The sequence below is a fragment of the Tetrao urogallus genome, assembly GCF_951394365.1.
Source record: "Tetrao urogallus genome assembly, chromosome: 7".
In the NCBI taxonomy this organism is placed as follows: domain Eukaryota; kingdom Metazoa; phylum Chordata; class Aves; order Galliformes; family Phasianidae; genus Tetrao; species Tetrao urogallus.
In genome coordinates, this window is record NC_136820.1 from 45,940,120 (window position 1) to 45,959,797 (window position 19,678).

General features: G+C 42.0%; 1 protein-coding gene across 1 annotated transcript in view; it reads right to left on the minus strand.

Annotated features, from left to right (window-relative positions):
* SCN5A (sodium voltage-gated channel alpha subunit 5) overlaps positions 1-19,678 on the minus strand; it is a gene marked incomplete at both ends in the record, with an annotated part of 163,098 nt that overhangs the window by 39,694 nt on the left and 103,726 nt on the right. Inside the window, 2 exons of the mRNA XM_079538187.1 lie at positions 4,191-4,311; positions 10,298-10,426. Coding sequence (XP_079394313.1) covers positions 4,191-4,311; positions 10,298-10,426 — 250 coding nt within the window. The remainder of the gene's footprint in view (positions 1-4,190; positions 4,312-10,297; positions 10,427-19,678) is intronic.

Here is a 19,678-nt window from a genome sequence, read left to right on the forward strand (position 1 = left end):
GGGAATGCAACTCTACAGACTCTCCTGTTATCCCCTTTCTCATCCTCTGGTCCCACTAACCCACATGGCTAGGTTTTATATTCTGCTAGCACTAAAACATAAGAGATTTGCTATCACTGTCACCAGCTTTGGGTACCTCAGACAAAAATGGAGACTTCAATTATTTCCCACGTAATACAAAGTAGAGCTTCCAATAAAGCCAAAGTCTATTGAATGCTTTCACTCTGAAGGGCTTTACAAGCATACACTGCTTGTTTACCTGCCTCTACTCAACTCCAAACATATCCTTTTACGAGGTCATTGCAACTAACAGTGTGATGTCTTGAAGTGAAGGCAGTGGGCATCCAGCACTGAAGTGAGCCCTGCTTTAAGCACGGGGTTTGGCAAATAGAAATCTACCCATACTCCTCAATCCAACTTCCTGATTCTGCACAAGTGATGGGACTCTAAGTGTCTTCTGATGTCTGAGAACTATAGTCAGAAAAACAATAGCATATCCTTTCTGCTGAAAAATACACTGTATCTCAGGTATTAGGGCTAGAGAAAAGAGATACCTCCAAACTTGTCTTTGACTTGTCTTTGTTCCATGATTTGTTCTCTAGGATGACACTTCGCATGTTTTGTTGGGCTTGGTTTAGTTTTACTCAGCTTTCAAACCTCATCTGCAGGCAGAGCCTGTAGCTCAGCTGAGATGCCTTGTTCAGTGTTGTGGTCCGTTGGATCTCCCCTTCACATCTATATATCCAAGCAGCCACTAAATGCCACTGGGGAGGGTATGATGCCAATCTCCCACCATTAACAAGAATAACTTCACTATTAACCAGCATAACTTCACTTCAGTGTGTGACATTTTCCCGCTGCGATAATCGCTCCTACGCAGTCACATGAAAATCTGGTTGTGGGCACCCCATGTGTCACGGGTTGCAACTGACCGCGTGTTCATCAAGGTAGCTCATTCTCACACAACCATCTGATGATACGCCTTTGCCAGCGGGCCATGTCCGGGGAATTACGCTTGAGGACTCAGTGAAAACTTTCTCCTATTAGGGTCTGGGACAGAGGAGTGTGCTGGGGTCAGGGGCTCTGTTTGAACAACCTTCTTTGAGAAACAGAAGATAACGCCCAAACAGATAGCAATTTTTGATGCAGAGAATGCATACCAATGGAGGTAACAGCACAGGAGTGTTGCAAGGCATCTGGAGGGAAAAATACCCAAATAGCTGGCATTGCCTAGACGTTGCTTTCTCAACAACTGACAGCAAGAATGATCTCTCCATTTCTATCAGTTTTTTCCCAGCAATACTTGCTGGCTGCCAGAGCTGTGACCCTACCTTGGCTTCACATTTCCTGACCCAAGAATATTCCCGGTTCACCCTAATCACAGCTATTTTGAGATAACTAATTAACAAGTCTCCCCAAGAAGAAATGACCCATGGCTAATCTGGTTCACCTTACTCCGGGAAAACTCTGACCTCAGCAAACTTTCAGCAACTATTTCCAGTACATGTACTATCTTTATTGCCTTTGTTATCTGAAAAAGGGGGCTGAATTTGGAACATATTTGTTCAGGGCACAACCTGTGCTGAATGCATTTAGAAATGTCATAGTTTGCATTTAGACAGCTGATGAACTAACAAGGCAAGAAATTAACTCTCCCTCTCAACCAGCTTCATCTTACCTTATCTTCAATCATAAATGGTAGGTGGTCATTCTCCCACATATACCAAATGTTGCATCTCCTTATTAGAAGACAGCAATGGCAACACTAGATAAAATTGCCTGGTGCTTGTTTTTCAGTAAGTCCATTTTAGTACTTAATATCTGCCACATATAATCCAGATAGACTGTTTTTGTTTCACTGCATATTTTTAGCTATACTGAAATGATAGCTGCATGAGGCTTAATTGAAACGGTAACTTTGAGGAAAGATATTGGAAGGCATTTAAAAGAACAAGATTATGGGAAAATACTTTGATTCCTTTCATAAATAGAAATTTTAATGTCACTGCAACAAGAGTCAGCTGGATATTCAGTTTATGACTCTGACTTGAAATTCGAGGGAAGGAACATTCATGTGCCAAATTCATGCATTTTTGTCAAATTCAAATCATATCTATCCTATCTGGAAAAACCTGCATGGACTCATGCTGCCTGGAAAATAGCAGATGTGTTGGGGACAGTGTTGCCTGCAACTGCCTCCCCACTGCCCCCAGCCACCACACACATGATGAGGGGCTGGGAGCGGGTTCTGCTTCAGTTCCCACTCAGTACTCAATGCTCAGCTGGCCGTAGCCTGGGAGAAGATGAAGACACCCTAACTTGAACAGTGGCTGGTGAGGAACGAGGAGAATTGAGGAATAAAAGGATAAAGAAAGGAGCAGTGATGCTGCGCTCAGAGGGAAGGGAGAAGGAAACAAAAGAGTCATAGAGTCAATAGAATATCCCAAGTTAGAAGGTGCCCATAAGCATTGTCAGGTGCAACTTCTGGATTTGACCCGCAGTAAGACTGGATTTTGGCCCATCTCTTGATTTCTATATTTCTCTGTGGTGGTCAGGATGACAGCTGGGATGCAAAACTATAATGTTTCCAGCAATCCACCCAGAAGTGACTGCATGCTACTGCTACCCTGCATTCCATTGACACGACCTTCCAACAAATAGGTTGGGTACTGGTGTGAGTCTGCACGAGGGAGATTCAAGCAGGCCTGGCCATTTTAATCAAGAGAAAATGATTGAATGCCAACGCTCTGCAAATAAACCAGGGCTATGCACTGAATGAAGCAATGGGCTGTGTGATTCCCATCTTATTTGTTTTAAAAACTGGAAATTGACCATGGCCAATCACAGTTTCAGCATTTATAAACTGTCTGACATTTGACTAGCACCAGTCTTACAATAAAAGTTTGCTTTTGCGATTTAATACAATTTCTCATTTTGCAGTGCATAATATAGTTTTGCTGCTCACTAGCGTCAGTAAGAAATACTTAGTGAAAGAATGAAAATACCAGATCTAATTTTTAAATATTATTGTCTAGAACAGAACAGTTACAGCACAGTACCATGCTTTCTTCAGTCAACTGCATTAATTTTTGGCTACTGCTTTTAAGCAGAGCTGCCAAAAAAATGTTTAGATCCTAGGGACATTTGTAAGCCCTGAAGGGCTCCCTTACCTCATTCAATCATCTTTCTCACACATATAGAGATGCAGATTTTTGCTGACTTCAGGGGCATTCATATACCCAATAAAACATCTCTGTCTGATCCCATCTGAGCAGCTCTGTTTTTATTTATAATAACCCTTGAATTTTCAAGGAAACATTCAGCTAACCCTATTTTTCCTAACCCAGATTTAAAGGGGTACAAGAAATTTTTCTGAGATAACATTTGGAATAGAACTCACTCAGAAAAGAAATAACTTGGAATGCTATTTTTTTCTTACAGGCTTAATTAAAAATATAACTTCAAGCAGCAGGCTTTAAAAGTGTTTGGTTGTGTTTTTTGAGGTGTTTTGGTGTAGGATGGTGTTAAGAAATAATAAAATACTGGCTTATTAAAAGTAGTAATCTGAATGTGAATTGTTATCCAAGGTAATTAAGTAAAATACTCTACACATAATGCATCTCACGTCAGATGAAAGTTATTGGATATGTTAATCTTTACACCTTTTAAAATAAGTGGAAGAAAGTCCCTGGGACTCAAGATCTCTGCAGACAGTTTCTATTAACTACTCTGTATACATCTAATAGAATATTGTATACCCTGTATTGTATATGTATACCCTGCATACAAGTAATAGAAACATCCTAATCATGTTAGTTCTCTACTGAGCTGGATCATACACATATTTTGGAAGGCAAAGTCCTCATTGGCCAAGTTGGAAATATCAACTTTTTTTTTTTTTTTTAAATATAAAATAACTCTATAGTACAAAATATGACAAAAAAAATGCCCAGCATGTTAGGAGCTACACAGGAACTTTGAGCTTGCTTGTGGCTTATCTCACTTTGGAAATCCAAAGTCTAATGTTAAAAAGTAAATTTGGAGCATGACAGCATCTAAGAAATGAAGTGCATCCAATGAAATCCTATTGCAAGCAGTCAGAGTAACTTGGTGTGAACACGGAGACATGTCTGATAAGAGAACAGGAGGGTTCTCGCCCCAGCATTGCAATGAAACACACAGGTCCTTACCTTCAGGGAAGCAATCTTCAGGCTCCATCAGCTCTTCAGCAAACTCAGGGATCTGCTCCAGCAGTTCTGCAGGATTTGTCAAATCCACTGTGCTGCCTTCAGAAAGACTGATTTCATCAAGCTTGTTGTCAACAAGAGCAAAGATGAGGAAAACAAATTGATCAATCGCCCCAAATGAAGTTGCTGAGTTCTTATTCCACTAACCAATACCCCAGCCAAAGCAGTCACGACAGTGAAATGGCCATGCTCAAGTGACAGCTCTACCTATACTAACTGTGGTGAGCTAACAGTGGACCCATCCTCAAGAATAGCAAAAAAACGGAACGGCCATATTTACTTACAAAAAAAAAGAAAAAAAAAGTGAAAAAGAATAACTCAAGAATGATTGTGAACAACTACTGAATACTAATAGTAAGTGGAAGTCTGGAATGACCAAACTATTTAGAACTATAAAGCTTTCACATTCTTCCCTCCTATCTGATGGATACAAATCGGTGGAACCCAGCTGCTGAAAAGCTGGGGGAGGACTTGGAGGACTCATGCTGGGTTCCTGCCTCCTGGACATGAGGCTCAGCACCCAAACTTCGTGGGTTCATATCGCCTCTGGTCAGCCAGGACCACGTCCTCCTCTCTTCTGCTGTGGCTTCTCCTACAGGATGAGCAGAAGTCTTTCTGTCATGTTCTGCTCACAAGATGACACACCGTGTTCAAGTGAAAAGGCTCTTTCACCTTCCTCATCCCACATCCCCATCCTGGGATGGGACCCATTTACCTCCAGCTCCACCAGCTGCACACTTCTGCTCTCAAGATTTAGGAGGAGGGACACAAGAATTTCAAGGCTTTTTGGAGGACCTATCGTTTGCTCCAAATGTTTGATCCCCAGTCTCAATTACATTGTTTAAAAACACCTCAAATCCTTTTCTGCAAAATGGGGACAAATATATTCCCACCTCCTGAAGCATTGGTCATTTTATCTTCTTAGAGCAAGAAGTCTCAGGTAATGTGGGGAAAAAAAAGTCTGGAGAATGGATACTTGAAGAAAAACTGGTTTTAAGGCTATGTGGGAAATTGGGTTAAATAAAGCAATGGATTTTCATGAAAATTTGATGCCTAATTTTGAATTTTGGATGCATTTGTTCCTAAAACAGTGATACAAGATAACATAAACCACCCAAATAAGAGACAGAAATTTTATTTCAGATCAAAGCTTTCTTCTGACATTAAACATTTTTTAAGAAAACAGGTTTGTTTGTTTGTTTGTTTGTTTTAAGTTTAGTGGTCAAAATAATTGTTTTATAGGTCTGTGTTAATCCAGAACTATATTTTTCTTGATTACTCAGCTAGGCCATTATAGTTCAAGGTCTGTTATTTACTCAGCCCTGCTCAGTATATGCTTTTGACTCTGTAAAAGCGGTATCTGGCACAAGGTGGTTTATTTGCAAACTGTCTTACTTTCTTCCCTGAGCACCTACTGAAACATTGCTGTGCTTAATCTCATAATACTGTTGTTTTCATTTTAAAAATGAGGACAATACTACTTTACCCAGGCTTCTAAACAAGGGATACTTATATGAGATAGTTATATGAAAGACGGAACGTGCACATAAATTATTATTTCCATGAAGATGACAGAGTTAGAGAATAGGTACAGCTCTGTGTATTTATTATTAATGTGAAAATGGGCCCTCTGTTTTCCAGTGTACAGAGGCAATGCAAAATTTATAGCTGAATTCAGAGAAATGCTGAACCTGGGGTAAAACGAGCAAGACTGAACATTCCAGCAATACTTGTAAGCAGGATGGAAGCTACGTGTTTGCAATTAGCTGCAGCATCCCAAAGGTCATAGTCTTGGCTAGGGCTTTTAATGCTCTGCTCAGAAGAGCAAACAATCAAGAAGAGATCATTTAAAAAGAGAGCCAGGCCAGAAAGCACAGGTCAAAGACATGGCCAAAGCTTCTAAAAAATCCATATTCAGAATGCAGCTGTCATACAGAGAATAGCCAGTTTTCTACAGGCTACAAACAATATATGATGGTAGAAAAAATGTCAGGTTTTCATACTATCAGAAGTTTCTGTTACTGTTCATTAGGGAATGCATTTAGTCATTATTTCTTCTGTTACGAAGTCGTCAACAGACAGAACACTGAAGCAGTCTTAAATCACACACAACTGCAGGATGTAGAAAATAGGGGTCCCGATGAGAAAAGAAGCCTTGTTGGATACAATTCTAACCAACAGGGAGAAATCAAAGAACATTGTGAGAAAAATGTCAGCTCAATAGCGTCATCATTGGGAGTGCTGTATTTAGCAGAGACAGGTTGGGAAATTCACAGAACACAACTGCAGGACACAGTGCAATTATATTAGACTACAAGGAAACATCTTAAAGAATTGAGAATGCTCGAGAGTTATCTATGAGGAGGAGTTTTCAGAAATCATTAGAATCCATCAGTGTCAAAAGGAGATGGGGAACATGCAAGACAACATGGACAGGATTTATTTTGAAAAGCCTTCAAGGAAGAAGAGGCAGTGAATGTGGATTCAGAAAACGAGGCAAAGGTTCTGGGGTCTGAACAGGGACTAGAAAAAGAATTCACACATATGAGAGAGGAGGGAAAGGTTAGGAAAGCTTGTGGGAAAAGAAGCTGAAGTTACTCTTTGCCAGAAAGGTGAAAGGGATTGTTTTCATGAACGCTGTGAGAAAAGAGACATAAAAGTAATTTATGAGGGAGATGGGACTAATGAAAATTCAGTTGCCTAAGAAAATAAAAGCTTTTTAAAAGACCAACAAAGCGATCAATAAAAAGGGAATGAGGGCTTGTTAGAATTAGCAGAAATGTAAGCAGGGAAATATCTAGAAAACCTAAAACAAATGTATATCAGCAGATCCAGCAAATGCACATGGCAGAGCATGGGCATGCAGGGATCTGACACACAACGTTAACACACCATTAGCAATCAATAGTGAATGCTCATGGAAAGCTGGAAAGAGCCCAGGAGAGCAGCAATAAGCAAATACAATACTGAGCTTAGAGAAGAGTAAGAGGGAGTAATCATGGGAATCACAGATCACCAAACTCTTGCTGCAGCTTGTAATTAAAGTGAATTAAATAAACTCAGCGGAGAAAAGTAGAGTGCTTTCTTGGAGGGCAGCTGAGTGACACATCAAACAGACATGAAGACAGCGAGGCAGCTCTCCTGTCTGCCACCAGTCTGTGCTCAAGTGGGAACAAACAGGCCAAAATAAGTCAAACAGGACAAAGAATGTCCCCACTTTCTGTTGGAGAGGTATACCAGGCAAAGGCAACATCAGAAACCTCTTTGGAAGATCTCCCACCTGAGCCGAGGCGGTTTTTAATGTGTTTCTGGGTGGTGTGGTTCTGTCTGGAATGGCTTCCTCACCCACTGCTTGGCTCTCCAGTAGTGGCAAACTGATGGGAATTATTTTTTTTTTTCCAGAAAGGTTGTAACAGTGAGAAGCTGCAATCTCACTGGAAGTTGGTGTTTGCTCAAGATTTAGCTCTCTTATCTGCTTTCTCCCTCTCTCCATAACCTCTGAAGATTGCAGTCTTAATCTATCAAACTGACAGATGATGTATAAACCTGGATATAATATCTGTGTTTCTATAATAGAAAAGCTGACTTTTGAAATAAAGGCACTGGCTTGGATTCCCTCCTTGCTTCATGGAGAAAACCCATGCTAACGACCCAAATGTAACAGAAACTTCACCTTCAGAGGAGACCTGAAGGGATTAGAGTTAGCACCAAAGATACAGAAGAGAAACTGACCAATATAATTTTCACAGTGATGGATAATACTAAATTCAAGAGACTACTGAAACTGGGGAGAAAGAAAGTGAAAAAACACATGGAAAGAGTATAGCACAGTGAGACTGGACTCAAAGCACTACAGATGAGTGAGTGCAGGGATAGCACATCAGTGGGTAACCTGGAAAGCTGTAATCTCAAGTCACCTGGGGTAATATTAAGAGATCAGACATGATTTCATAGTGGGATATTGTGATGCAAATATCCTACTTGGAAACATCACGTCTAGGCAATGAGATACTACTCCTCCTTATGGTTCTGTGGGAATTGTATTTGGAAACTGTTTAGTTCTTGGCACAACAATTCTAATTGAGTTGTAAAAAAAAAAAAAAGAGATAAATGAGTTAGATAAAGGGTGCAGAGATACTCACTGACAAGAAATAATGAAAGAACAAAGGCACGTGACTTTAGGGAGTAAGCTAAATGCAGAAGGAAGCTAGTAATGCTCTATTAATTTATATTAATTCATAAAATGAAAATGACATAATAACTGGTAAAAGAAGGTAATGAAATAGCATTTTGAAAGGAAAAAAATAGTCTGATTATTAAGGCATTACACCCAGCCACATTTTTTTTCTAAATGAGTGAACTATTCCCTTTGATAAATAAAGAAGTCAAAGTGGCCTGACACATTTAAAGGCAGATTCCAAACAGCCGTACAAAATATTTTATGGGCCAGTGTTTTGGCAAAGAAATCAACTGGTATGTTCTCTGAGTTCTGTGCCACCAATGATTTTATTTCTATGGTGCCTTACTGATGATTTGTACAGGATGAATTTTTAATCATATAATGTATCCTTTACTGACATGAACAGTGTTTTAGTCAGAACACATTCGATGCTTCCTGTTATTGACCGAACAACTCAGAGCCTCGTCTCTTGGGCGTATCAAATCCCTTAAGTTACTTCCTCACAGTTGTTGGCTTTATCTGGCTAGCCCCAACTTCTTGGGACATTCATCAAAAAGATTAGCATGTCCTCGTGTGTCGGCACAAAGATTACTTCTGAACAGGAGGACTGTAAGGATGCAATGTCCACACAAGATTTAGCCTTCAAAAATAGCATCCTTTGGGCTTTGCTCTTTCATGTTGGCATTCGTAGCCTCATGTGAACTTCCGTTTGATTTCAAGTCATCCCTGGATTATTGCCATATTCCTCCACCTCTTTTTGAGCAGCCACAAATAGAATCAATTATACTCTACTATAGAAAGGTGACATTTGTGTTACAGGACCCTTTGAAAGTTGAGGGAGGAAATGGGGATTATTACTTTATCGCAGTGTTGCTGAATATATCAGAGCTAGAATGTTCCTGTCTTATGACATTTCATTGTAGCACTAAAAAAGGATGTAGTTGTAGTTGTTGCCAACACATCAGGGTTTATGTATCTTAAAAATACAGTTAAACAGGAAGGATAGGAAATCCCCTGTAAGAAAAAATCTGGAGATGGTCTTCTGATTTCTCCTAGTTACAATTCTTCGTCTCATTAGTTTGAAATCTGGAGTCTCTCTTAAGTACATACAAATTCTTTTTATCCGAGATTATGACATGAAATGCTTGAGCTTCCTTCCTCTAAGGTCCGGACCTTTTTTTGCTGAATACAAAATCCAATATGCCAGTAAGTATTCTGGTGAGATTGCTCCTGAAAGAAACCAGGAGCATTTCTGGTGACTGGAAATGGAGTTGAGCTCACCTAAGTGTAATCTACATGACACAGACATCCACAGCTCAGTTTGTTACTCTGGTTTCCCCTTACAGCCAGAAGAGAAAAACAGGTACTTATAAAATGCGCTTCATCTGGTCTACTTTAAATGTTGATTTCAGCAGGATATGAGACACTTTCACCTAACTATATTGGCTCCAGATCCTCATTGACTATTAAAGGGTCTCACATGACAAATCTAGAAGCAGATGTCCCCCCTACGTGACAATATGACTCAGCAGGCCGCAGAAGATGAGCTGCTCTGTGGCAGCCCAGTTTCCATTGCCCTGTCAGGATTTCCGCATGGGATTTCTCCTGGTGGGCACAGGCTCACCAACACAACGAGAAGCAAATCTGCACTTTGCCCGATATGAACTGAATGACACCAAAGCTTTCATGTCAGGTACATAAATTCTTGCACTTCTCATGGGCCTATACTTTTAACATGAAAAAAACCCACCAACAGTTAATATGCCCCAGACCCCCACACAGATCGGTGGCATGCACTATGGAGCTGGCGTGACGAATGGCATGCAGCATCAAACAGGAAATTGGTTTCTGTTACCTCTTTTTGCCCTACTGGAGGTGGTGGCTCAGCCTTCAACTGCTTATCCACGTGCAACTCACTTAACTCTTCACAAATCTCAGAGTTCTGACTCCGGGCGCCTGGGCTTTGGCATCGCTGCCCCCTCAGCTGCAGCTGCTTTTCCTGCTGGAAATAATCCTAGATGGGTTTACTTTCCTTTTCTTTGATAGCATGCTTAGTTCTTAAGGAGATCTCCCCAGCTAGAAGAGAAAATAGCCTGAACTACACTTATCAGAGGATGACATCTTAAGGAAAAATGGCAAGCAACAAGATTACACAAGCTTATGCTGTAACTTTTCAGGTTTAACAACTGGATATGTCAAGAAAACTGGCTGTAAAAAAGGAAATTACAGATAGACCGGCTTATTGTTTTTGAACTGTTGCTGGGGGGCAGGAGGAAATTTCCTTCCCTTCTCCATTTTCAACCCAGTTTGGAGGCACAGGTATTTGCAGAGACCCAGGGCACAGAAAGGGGCTTGCAGCTCAGCCGAGGGCTGCAGGGTGTGCTCAGCGACCAGAGGTGATATTCAACATCATGGCTGGAGGAAGGTGCGAGCACAATGCCCAGTGCCACACCACCGCTCTGCTCCAAATGGCACAGGAAAACGAGCTACAGATTCACAGGAGAAAGCTAAAGGTATCCAAAAGTAGAGCTGAAAACCTGCGGGTGGACATGTAAATGTGTGCAGTACCTATTCAGGAAAACACTTCAGTGTACTTTGCACCCACTGATGTCAATGGGACTTAACCACAGGTTGGAAGGAGAGCGCATCCGTAAATACTTCACTAAAAAGGGATGCACTGTGGAATCAGAGCAATAATTTTTTTTCTGCAAACACATCTGAGCAGACCCAGTGCTTGGCAGCAGAAGCGGCGCCATTGAACTCAGCCATATTGTCCTGGGGCGATGATTCCTGCCGCTGTGCTCTCTCCAAGTGCTGCCAGGACTAATGGCAGAGCAGAGCACGTTTGCATGGTTGGCTCCTACATCTGGAGGCCCAGGTTCACCGCTGGTGTAAATCAGTTCAGCTTCATTGATTCACCTGTGATAGGGATTTCTCTGAGAACTCCGCAGCTCTATACAGCACTGCCATCGTTCACGCCATTGCTAATGCTGCTACTGAATTATTAATAAAACTCAAGCTGATTTCAAAGGGCTGTGCTGAATTGCTTACAGAAGGACTTCCATGCTGAGAAAAAAATTACAAGCATAACAGGATTTCAACAGTAATTATTTAAGCATATTTATCTTTTGCTCGTCCACCTTTTTTTTCCCTTTGGCTTGAGTGGCATTCGGTGTTATTAATGTATTAAACAAGCTTCTCCTCCCCAGGGAGCAGCAGCCTACCTGCTTTCGTTCTAAAGCCACATCACCACAGAAAGTCCCTCAAGAGGAACCGGCAGCAGAAAAACACTTTATTCCAAATATAACCATCTGAGAGAACAGATGACACAAAGGAAGCAGTTGGTTAAGCAAATTGCTCTCCATATAAATACCTTCGGACTGTCAGGTTTGTACCAATCCTTTAAACGTCGTTCTGTGTTTCTAGTAAATTAATTCAAAATCAAATTACTTGTTTCCTGCTTCAGAAGGCATGTGGTCTAAAATATATTCCAACTTTAATAAATTAAATTACGCACATCCAAGCCCGTACCTTCTGCATGAGAATGCATTACATACAATTTCTACCACAGAATCATAGAATATAGAATCATATCATGGAATCATAGAACCAAGTTTTCTAGGCACAGTTTATCACTGATTTTCACAATCTACAATCACTGAATCCCTGACAAAAAGTAACACTTTTTAAAGAGCATCCCTGGAAATACTCTGTTATTCAGGGGAGAACACAGAATCATAGAACCATTAAAGTTGGAAAAGATCACTAGGATCATACAGTACAACCATCAGTCCATCACCACCATGACCACTCAGTGCCACAAAATGCTAACATGGGAAGCACGTATACTTGAGTAAGGCACTAAGCCATAGAAAGTTGCATGTTTTTTTTGTTTTTGTTTTTTGTTTTAATGCAATGTGCATACAACTTAGTACCAAGTAATCTTAACGGCAGCGTATCAGTTATAGCACTAAAACAACAGAAACAATTGTTTCATGTTGAAAGTGCAATGCAATCTAAGGTGACATCTCAAGTTCACTTATGCAGAAAGGTTGTGCACTCAGATTCATTAGAAATGAAGGCATAGATGAGAACAGACTGTGTAACTCAGTTGATCTGACAAATATCCAAGCTGTTTAGCAAATTATTGCACTGAATAACTAAGCTAGTGTCAAGTGAAAAGCTTATACTGTTGCTCTACTGACGAACCCTTCTGCATGGCACCAAAACTCAGGAATATTTTCATAGAGACTAAACTCCAGGAACACAGCCCTAGCTACTTCCCAGAAACTGCATTTGTACCAGGCATCTGATGAGTTAATATTAATTAATAGTGATGAAACACATCGTGGCAAATCACCCAACAAGATTAGCAAATCGACTGGGTTTCTGCAATGGCTGATGCCAGCCCCGGTAAGCCACTCTCCTGGGATGGAGTCTCAGTTCCAGCACACAGTGCCTGAGGATCAGCAGGAACCTGTCTGGGGCAAGATATGCTCCTCACAGTCTGCTTCACTTTGGACTATTTGCTTTTGCTCAAATTGCAGATGATTTGCTCTTCTGGAAGCAACGGCAGCAGGTTTATCTCCTGTAAAGCACCCCACCATGGGTGGTTTATGTAATTTGTTTTTAATTTTTATATCAAGTGCCATGTTGGAAAGGCAATACAGATTATGTTAGTATTTACTGATTCAGTTGTTTTCATCATTTACAAAGTAAAACTTTTCAGCAGTACAACAACTTTGTGCCCTCAAATGGCTGATTGGAAGCCTGGAATGTACGTCAGCTCCTTTGGAGCAGCAGTCAGAAGTTTGCTCACCTCTGTTCAGATCTGGGCCCTAAAAAGAGGTGTCCAGCCAACACTGTGCCAGGGATTATCACATGGAGGAGGATGGATCATGTCCTGTTGCCCTGCATGCTGCAGATCATTGGCAGCAAAAGGAAAACAGCAACCGGATTGAAACCAGAGTATAATTTGGATTACATCTCAAGTGTGTGTGTGCACAGACCCACATACTTGTTTGATGGCACAAATAAATACAGAGGCTCCACACCACATCCTGCCTCTGAAAACCATGGATCAGCTAATTGTTTTGGGCTCAAATGGGGATTAGTGCAAATGCCAATCCCTTGCAAAGAAGACTTGCTGTTGGCAAAGCAAGATAAATACCTGTCATCGGTGTGGATTTGCTTTATTCCTTACCCGTGGAAACAGCACTTTTTCAATCCTGTGCAAATAAATTTAGAAAGATGATCCGCAGGCTTTCCTCTTTGATGGGGATCAGCTCAGATGGGTTCTCCTGATGCTTCACTCACTGCCTGAATTGTGAACCTGGCTTGGAGCATTTGTCTCCTCATTCCCTGGCTGTGGTTGTCATGGAAAGGATGTGCAGGAAATGTCCTCTCCCATGCAGGTGGGGATGCACAAAAGTAGCTGGCTCACTGCTGAGCTAGCAAAGCACGTACGAAGGATGTGGCAGGATTAAGTTGCAACATATTTCATGAGATTGGTGCTGGATGGGACAATGCAAATGCAAACTGCCCTCTACTCTGTCCATGGAACGTGGGAGAGCATTAGTCCTATCATCTTCTCAGCACCCCACCAAGATCACAGAATCACAGAATCATTAAGGTTGGAAAAGACCTCTAAGATCATCTAGTACAACCAACCCATCAGCACCACACCCACTAAACGCGTCCCTGTGCCTTCTTGCAGATCTTTTTCAGTCACTGCCCATTGCACAAAGCAACACCAGGAGTGGAGGACACTGGCGACAGAAGCATCGCTGCCTTAGCCATTTGTAGATAACAGTATGATTCTAAGCCTCCTCAAGAAATGCTACTGAATAGAGCAGCAATTAATCCTTCAACAGCCAACAACATATCTTATGGAATCATGGAATCACAGAATTGCTTGAGCTGGAAGTGACCCTTACAAGTCATCTCATCCAACTCCCCTGCAATGCACAGGGAAAACACAGCTCCATCAGGTGCTCAGTGCCCCATTCAGCCTGACCTTGAGTGTCTCCAAGTACAAAGCATCCACCAGCTCTCCGGGCAGCCTGCACCAGTGCCTCACCAACCTTATTGCAAAGAACCTATGCCCTATATCCAGACTAACTCTCCTGTTTTACTTTGAAATCTTTTCCCCTTGTCCTATCACAACAGACCCTGCGAAAGACTCAGTAACCTTCAGAGCTTCCTATAGTCAGCTCTGGGACATGAAAACTGTAACAAGAACCTGAGTAGCTATTCACGTACAGCAAATCCAGCTCAGTGGCAGAACACATGTAGTTACCAGAGGACTGTATACTCCAGCAAGTAACTGTTGATGTTTATGTTCCTCCTTGCAGACAGCTATGGATTTCCCAAAATTACAGTGCCTGGAAGCTATTGGCATCCTTTCTGGGCAACAGTTTGCATCCAGTAACTGGCATCCTTCCTGTGCAGAGAAGCCAAGAAGTAAATGATCGTGAAAGCTGAAATGTTTATATCCTACCTCTGCTCAAGGGGAGAACCAAGCAGACTGCAGTGCTTGCCGAAAGCAAGTGTGCCATACCACCCAGCAGCACCTGTTTCCTATGTGAAGATAACAGGAGGCTGCAGTCAGCAGAGCTGTCAGGCTGACAGCCTGTGGATATGCTGAATTCACTCTTTCTGAAAAGCCTTCAACAATCTGGCTAAAATGGGAGGGAAATAAATAGGCTTGATATAGGGAAACAAATGGTGGATTCTTGTGACCATCATTTATGATCCTGGTTCTCCCCTCACAAATGAATGTAAATCCTTGTAGTACTGACAAAACCAGAGAATTTATCTTTCTGCATGCTCAGCATGTAAAGAAATGTCACCAAATACATCAGGAAAATCCCCCTGTTTCCTTAATATGAGGTGGGAAAATAAATACCATTAGCAGACGATGGCACCTATGATGTTTTTAAGGTGTGAGAGTCGTAGGATTTTTTGAGTTGGAAGGGACCCTTAAAGGCCACCTAGTCCAACCCCCCTGCAATGAACAGACACACACAGCTCCATCAGGTGCTCAGAGCCCCATCCCCTGACCTTGGGTGTCTCCCACTTCTCTAGGCAACCTGTGATAGTGTCTCACCAAACTTAACATAAAAAAACCTTTTCCCTATATCCAGTCTAAATCTCCCCTTTTTTAGTTTGAAACCATTTTCCCTTGTCCTATCACAACAGAACCTGCTAACAAGTCTGTCCCTTCCTTATAGCCCCTTTAGATGATGGAAGTCCTCTCTCTTGTCTCCCTGGATCCTTCTCCAAGTCAAAACAGAATTTCTGCACTACTCATTTTAAGACTGATCCAGAACATTTTAAGTGTTTGAACTCCAGGCCTGGAGGAGCAGGGCACATCCCATCTAACACTGTGGTCCTTGCTGGCCCGAGATCTTTTCCCACACTGGGCAGCACGCTGCCCATAATAAAGCATTGATTCATTAGTCCAAAGGTTCAGTCTTAAAATTAGCTTAAGTGGGAGAAGTTGGCAAAAAGATGGACTGCCAAAGTTAATTTAGCTTGTTATCAATTCAGTAGTCTTAAATAGGCAGTGAAAGTGCTTCATAAGTGTTCATTGTTCAGAGTTCAAGCTAATACCCTCTGCTAAATTGCATTTTGAAGTTTAATCACACTCTACTCTATGTTTCTTTTGGTAATTGGGATCTCTCCACAGCATAATATGAAGAACTCAAACTAATGGGCTCCTCTGATGGAAGCTTACATTTTGGAAGCGTGCCTCAAGGCACAGCACGCTTTGAGAGGGTGCCTGAAACACCCTGGTCCTTTCTCCCTAACAAGGCAGTCATGTTTTCATCATTAAGGAAGCCTCATCTTAATCAGTCAATAGTGAAAGAAAAACAGTCATTCTTATAGATGCCACTATTTCTAATTCTGTTCTTCTGGACCATTGGACCATCTCGAAGCAAAGTGATTTCAAGCCCCCCCCCCAGCCTCATGCACACACACACGCTTGCTGTCTCCCCTGGCACAAAAACTGACTGCTGCTCATTTTGTCCAAAATGCTAAATGTTAGCATTTTCCTTACCAAAGGCAGAAACAGCAAGAAATGCTCATTTCTGGGCAGAGCGTCGCTCCGGGGAGGGACAGGGATCCTGGGAAATGGCACCCAGTAGGCTGTGACTGACGCGTGGTCCCCAGTCTGGGCTCGTGGCCAAATGCATGTTGACAAGTCTGCTACGCCTGATATCAGCTCACTCGATGCCAGGCTTTGCTTTTTTATTTTCCTCTTTCTTTCCTCCATCAGCTCCCTGTGTTTTCCGGAACCTCAGGCACTATGCTGCAGACAAATGTACGTCCCAAGCACCATGCATGCTGGCTGAGCTTCCTAAAACCTTTATGGACACCATGACTGCTATTTTCACATCAGCAGAGATCTTACATCGAGCCTTGCTCTGCCTTGTCAGACTGAAACAAAGTAGATACAGATGCCATTCTATGCATCAACAAAGACAGAGGTGCTTTATATCTGTGATTTACAGCTCGTTGGTTGGTTGGTTGGTTTGTTTGTTTTCCTAATGGGTTTGCTGCTATTCTTCCTAAGGTGGTAAACACAGAATTATTCTGTTTACTTTATTGCTAAAAACCCCTAAATTGAGTTTTCAAGGAATGAAGAGCAAAACATGAAGTTTAAAAAAAGAGAAAACCAGTCAAATGGTGCATCTAATAACAGCGAAAAAACACTGCTGTCTCACTTGATGATCAGAAAAACACTGTCCCAAATAAACCTGAGAAGCAGACCACTGCAAGATTTACTGTGTGCACACTCTCCTGCTAGTACAAACAGGGGAGTCATCAACTGACTTCGAAGGTATTTCATCCAGCAGCACTAAAAGGGAATTTGTCCCATGGATTGGAACTGCAAACAGCCCAAATATAAACACTGCTTGAAAGGGCAGTACGGTTCCATGCAATAAAGTATATTTCCTGCAGTAAAAGGCTGGAATTAATGCACCCTGTCAAATAAATGCATGACTTCATCTTTGATTTGTAGATGTTAGAATTACTAGGAGAGTAAAACATCGTCACAAATACTTTTGTATCAAAATCTTTACGCGCTGGCATTTTTAGGGCAATTATCGATAATTTCAGCCACACTGATGTCAACCTGGAATAATTCAATTGAATGTTACAGAATTGCACCTGTTTTAGTTACTTGTCCATAATGGACAGAAATGGTACAGTTCAAAATCCACTGACTGCAAAAGAAACAGATGTTGGTCCAGATGTGCATGATGAACTCTCTGTTACCTGAGATATTTAATTCTTCCCTCCATCTCACAAATGATGTATCACAGCTAAAATAAACTTGCAAGCTCTGTGCAGGAATTATTGCTTGAAGTCCTTGACTCTGCGTTATGAGAAAGCTAAAACTTGATGATCCCAGTGGTCCCCACTGACCTCGAAATTATTAATCTCTTACTGGAAGAAACATGGAAAAAAGCCATCAGAAACTGCTTCACCTTGTCAAATGAAATTGAATTAAGTCAGTAACGCTGAAAAAATTACGGGGAAGAAGAGAGGAAAAGTTCAGGGCAACATGGGAGCTGTACCACTGAATAGAAACTGTGGTCACAGACAGCTCTGTCACTGGCATGTATGGAGGCAGATATTTATCAAAAGCCTGGGAAACTGATTTTCCAGGGAGATGAGTTTGGTAAAGCCCAAACAAATATGTGAAGGAGAGGAGAATTGCCAATTGATAAAAAACATCAACGTGACTGAGAAAGCAGGGAGTTTTGTGGAGCAATGAATATTCATTGGGCAGTGTGCATCCTTTGGGTTCTCTGTGCAGATGCAGGCTCAGCCCTCTTGGAAATCATAAGAAAGATGCTGTTGTGTCATTGAAGGGTCCTGGGGGAAAAGGGGCCTACAGGAAAGATGGAGAGAGACCACTTACTGGAGAGTATAGTGATAGGACAAGGGGTAATGCCTTGAAACTAAATGAAGATAGGTTTAGAATAAATATTGGGAACATACACTTTACTAGGAAAGTGGTGAGATGCTGGCACAGGAGAAGCTGTGTGTGTCCCATCCCTGGAGGTACTCAAGGCTAGGTTGGATGGGGCTCTGGGCAACCTGGTTTGGTGGGAGATGTCCCTGCCCATGTCAGGGGTTGCAACTGGATGTGCTTTAAGGTCCCTGCCAACCCAAACCACTCTGTGATTCTGTGATTCTAAAATTCTAATAGCACATTGAGGAAGAGCAGGTGGGAAACAGGGAAACACTGGGAGGCAATGGAGCAAGCATCCCCTGCCTGCAGTTATACTCCCTGCCAAGTCCTGGGAAGGTGAGGTTGAGTAGGCAATAACTCTCTGCCATTTAAGGATTTCCACACCCACAGAGAAGCCTCAGAAATGGGAAGGCACAGAATCTTTGCACGCTCAGATGGTACAAACCAGCCGTGGTGGGAGCTGCGATCTGGCTGCTGTGAACCACGTTGTGCGTGCCTGGTGTCGAGGAACGGGTAAGAAGCTGCAACATGCTCCGTCCCAGCAGCAGGCAGAAAGCACTTTCCATATGACCCAATTAGCCACTCCATTGGAACAAATCAATAATGGCATTTTCTGGAGACAAGCAGGCAAGTGCTGCTGGCTCGGCACTGCGCTGCATGGGGAAGTACGGAGGTGTTATCTCTGTGGAAAGCAGCATCCATGCCTGGCTTTAAAACTGCAGAGGGGACAAATGTGGCCAAGAGCCAGTAGTTACTGCAGCATCATAGATTTTCTTCTCTGTAGCATGCCACAGATAGATCAAGTCAGCAGTTTGATTAAGGCAACATATGCAGTAATTTAATTTAAGAAAGGGGAGAAGGCAGTAACAGCCGTACTGGGCTGACTCAAACAACAAACAAAGTTTAGAGCAATTTTCTGATGTTGTGCGAATGATGTTTGCTGAAGGGGGACCTCATCAATGCAGGAAATGATCCGAACTTTGCAGAAAGACATACATTCACTTAGGGGTTAGAAATAGAAACAACACTGAGTTCAATGGTGAAAGTGTAGGACATTACTTTGGGAAGTAAGCTAGGATGTCAGCCCAAAATCACTCATCTGGAACCTCTTTTTAGTCTGTCGTGCTTGTTTGGTTTTTTTTTTTAAACCACAAACTGATGTCTCTGTGATAAAGGCATACATCTGGGCTATAGCTGTGGGCTAAGCAATAACAAGGCAGGAAGTCTTACTTGTCTAATGTAAATGGCATGGACTCCTCTGAT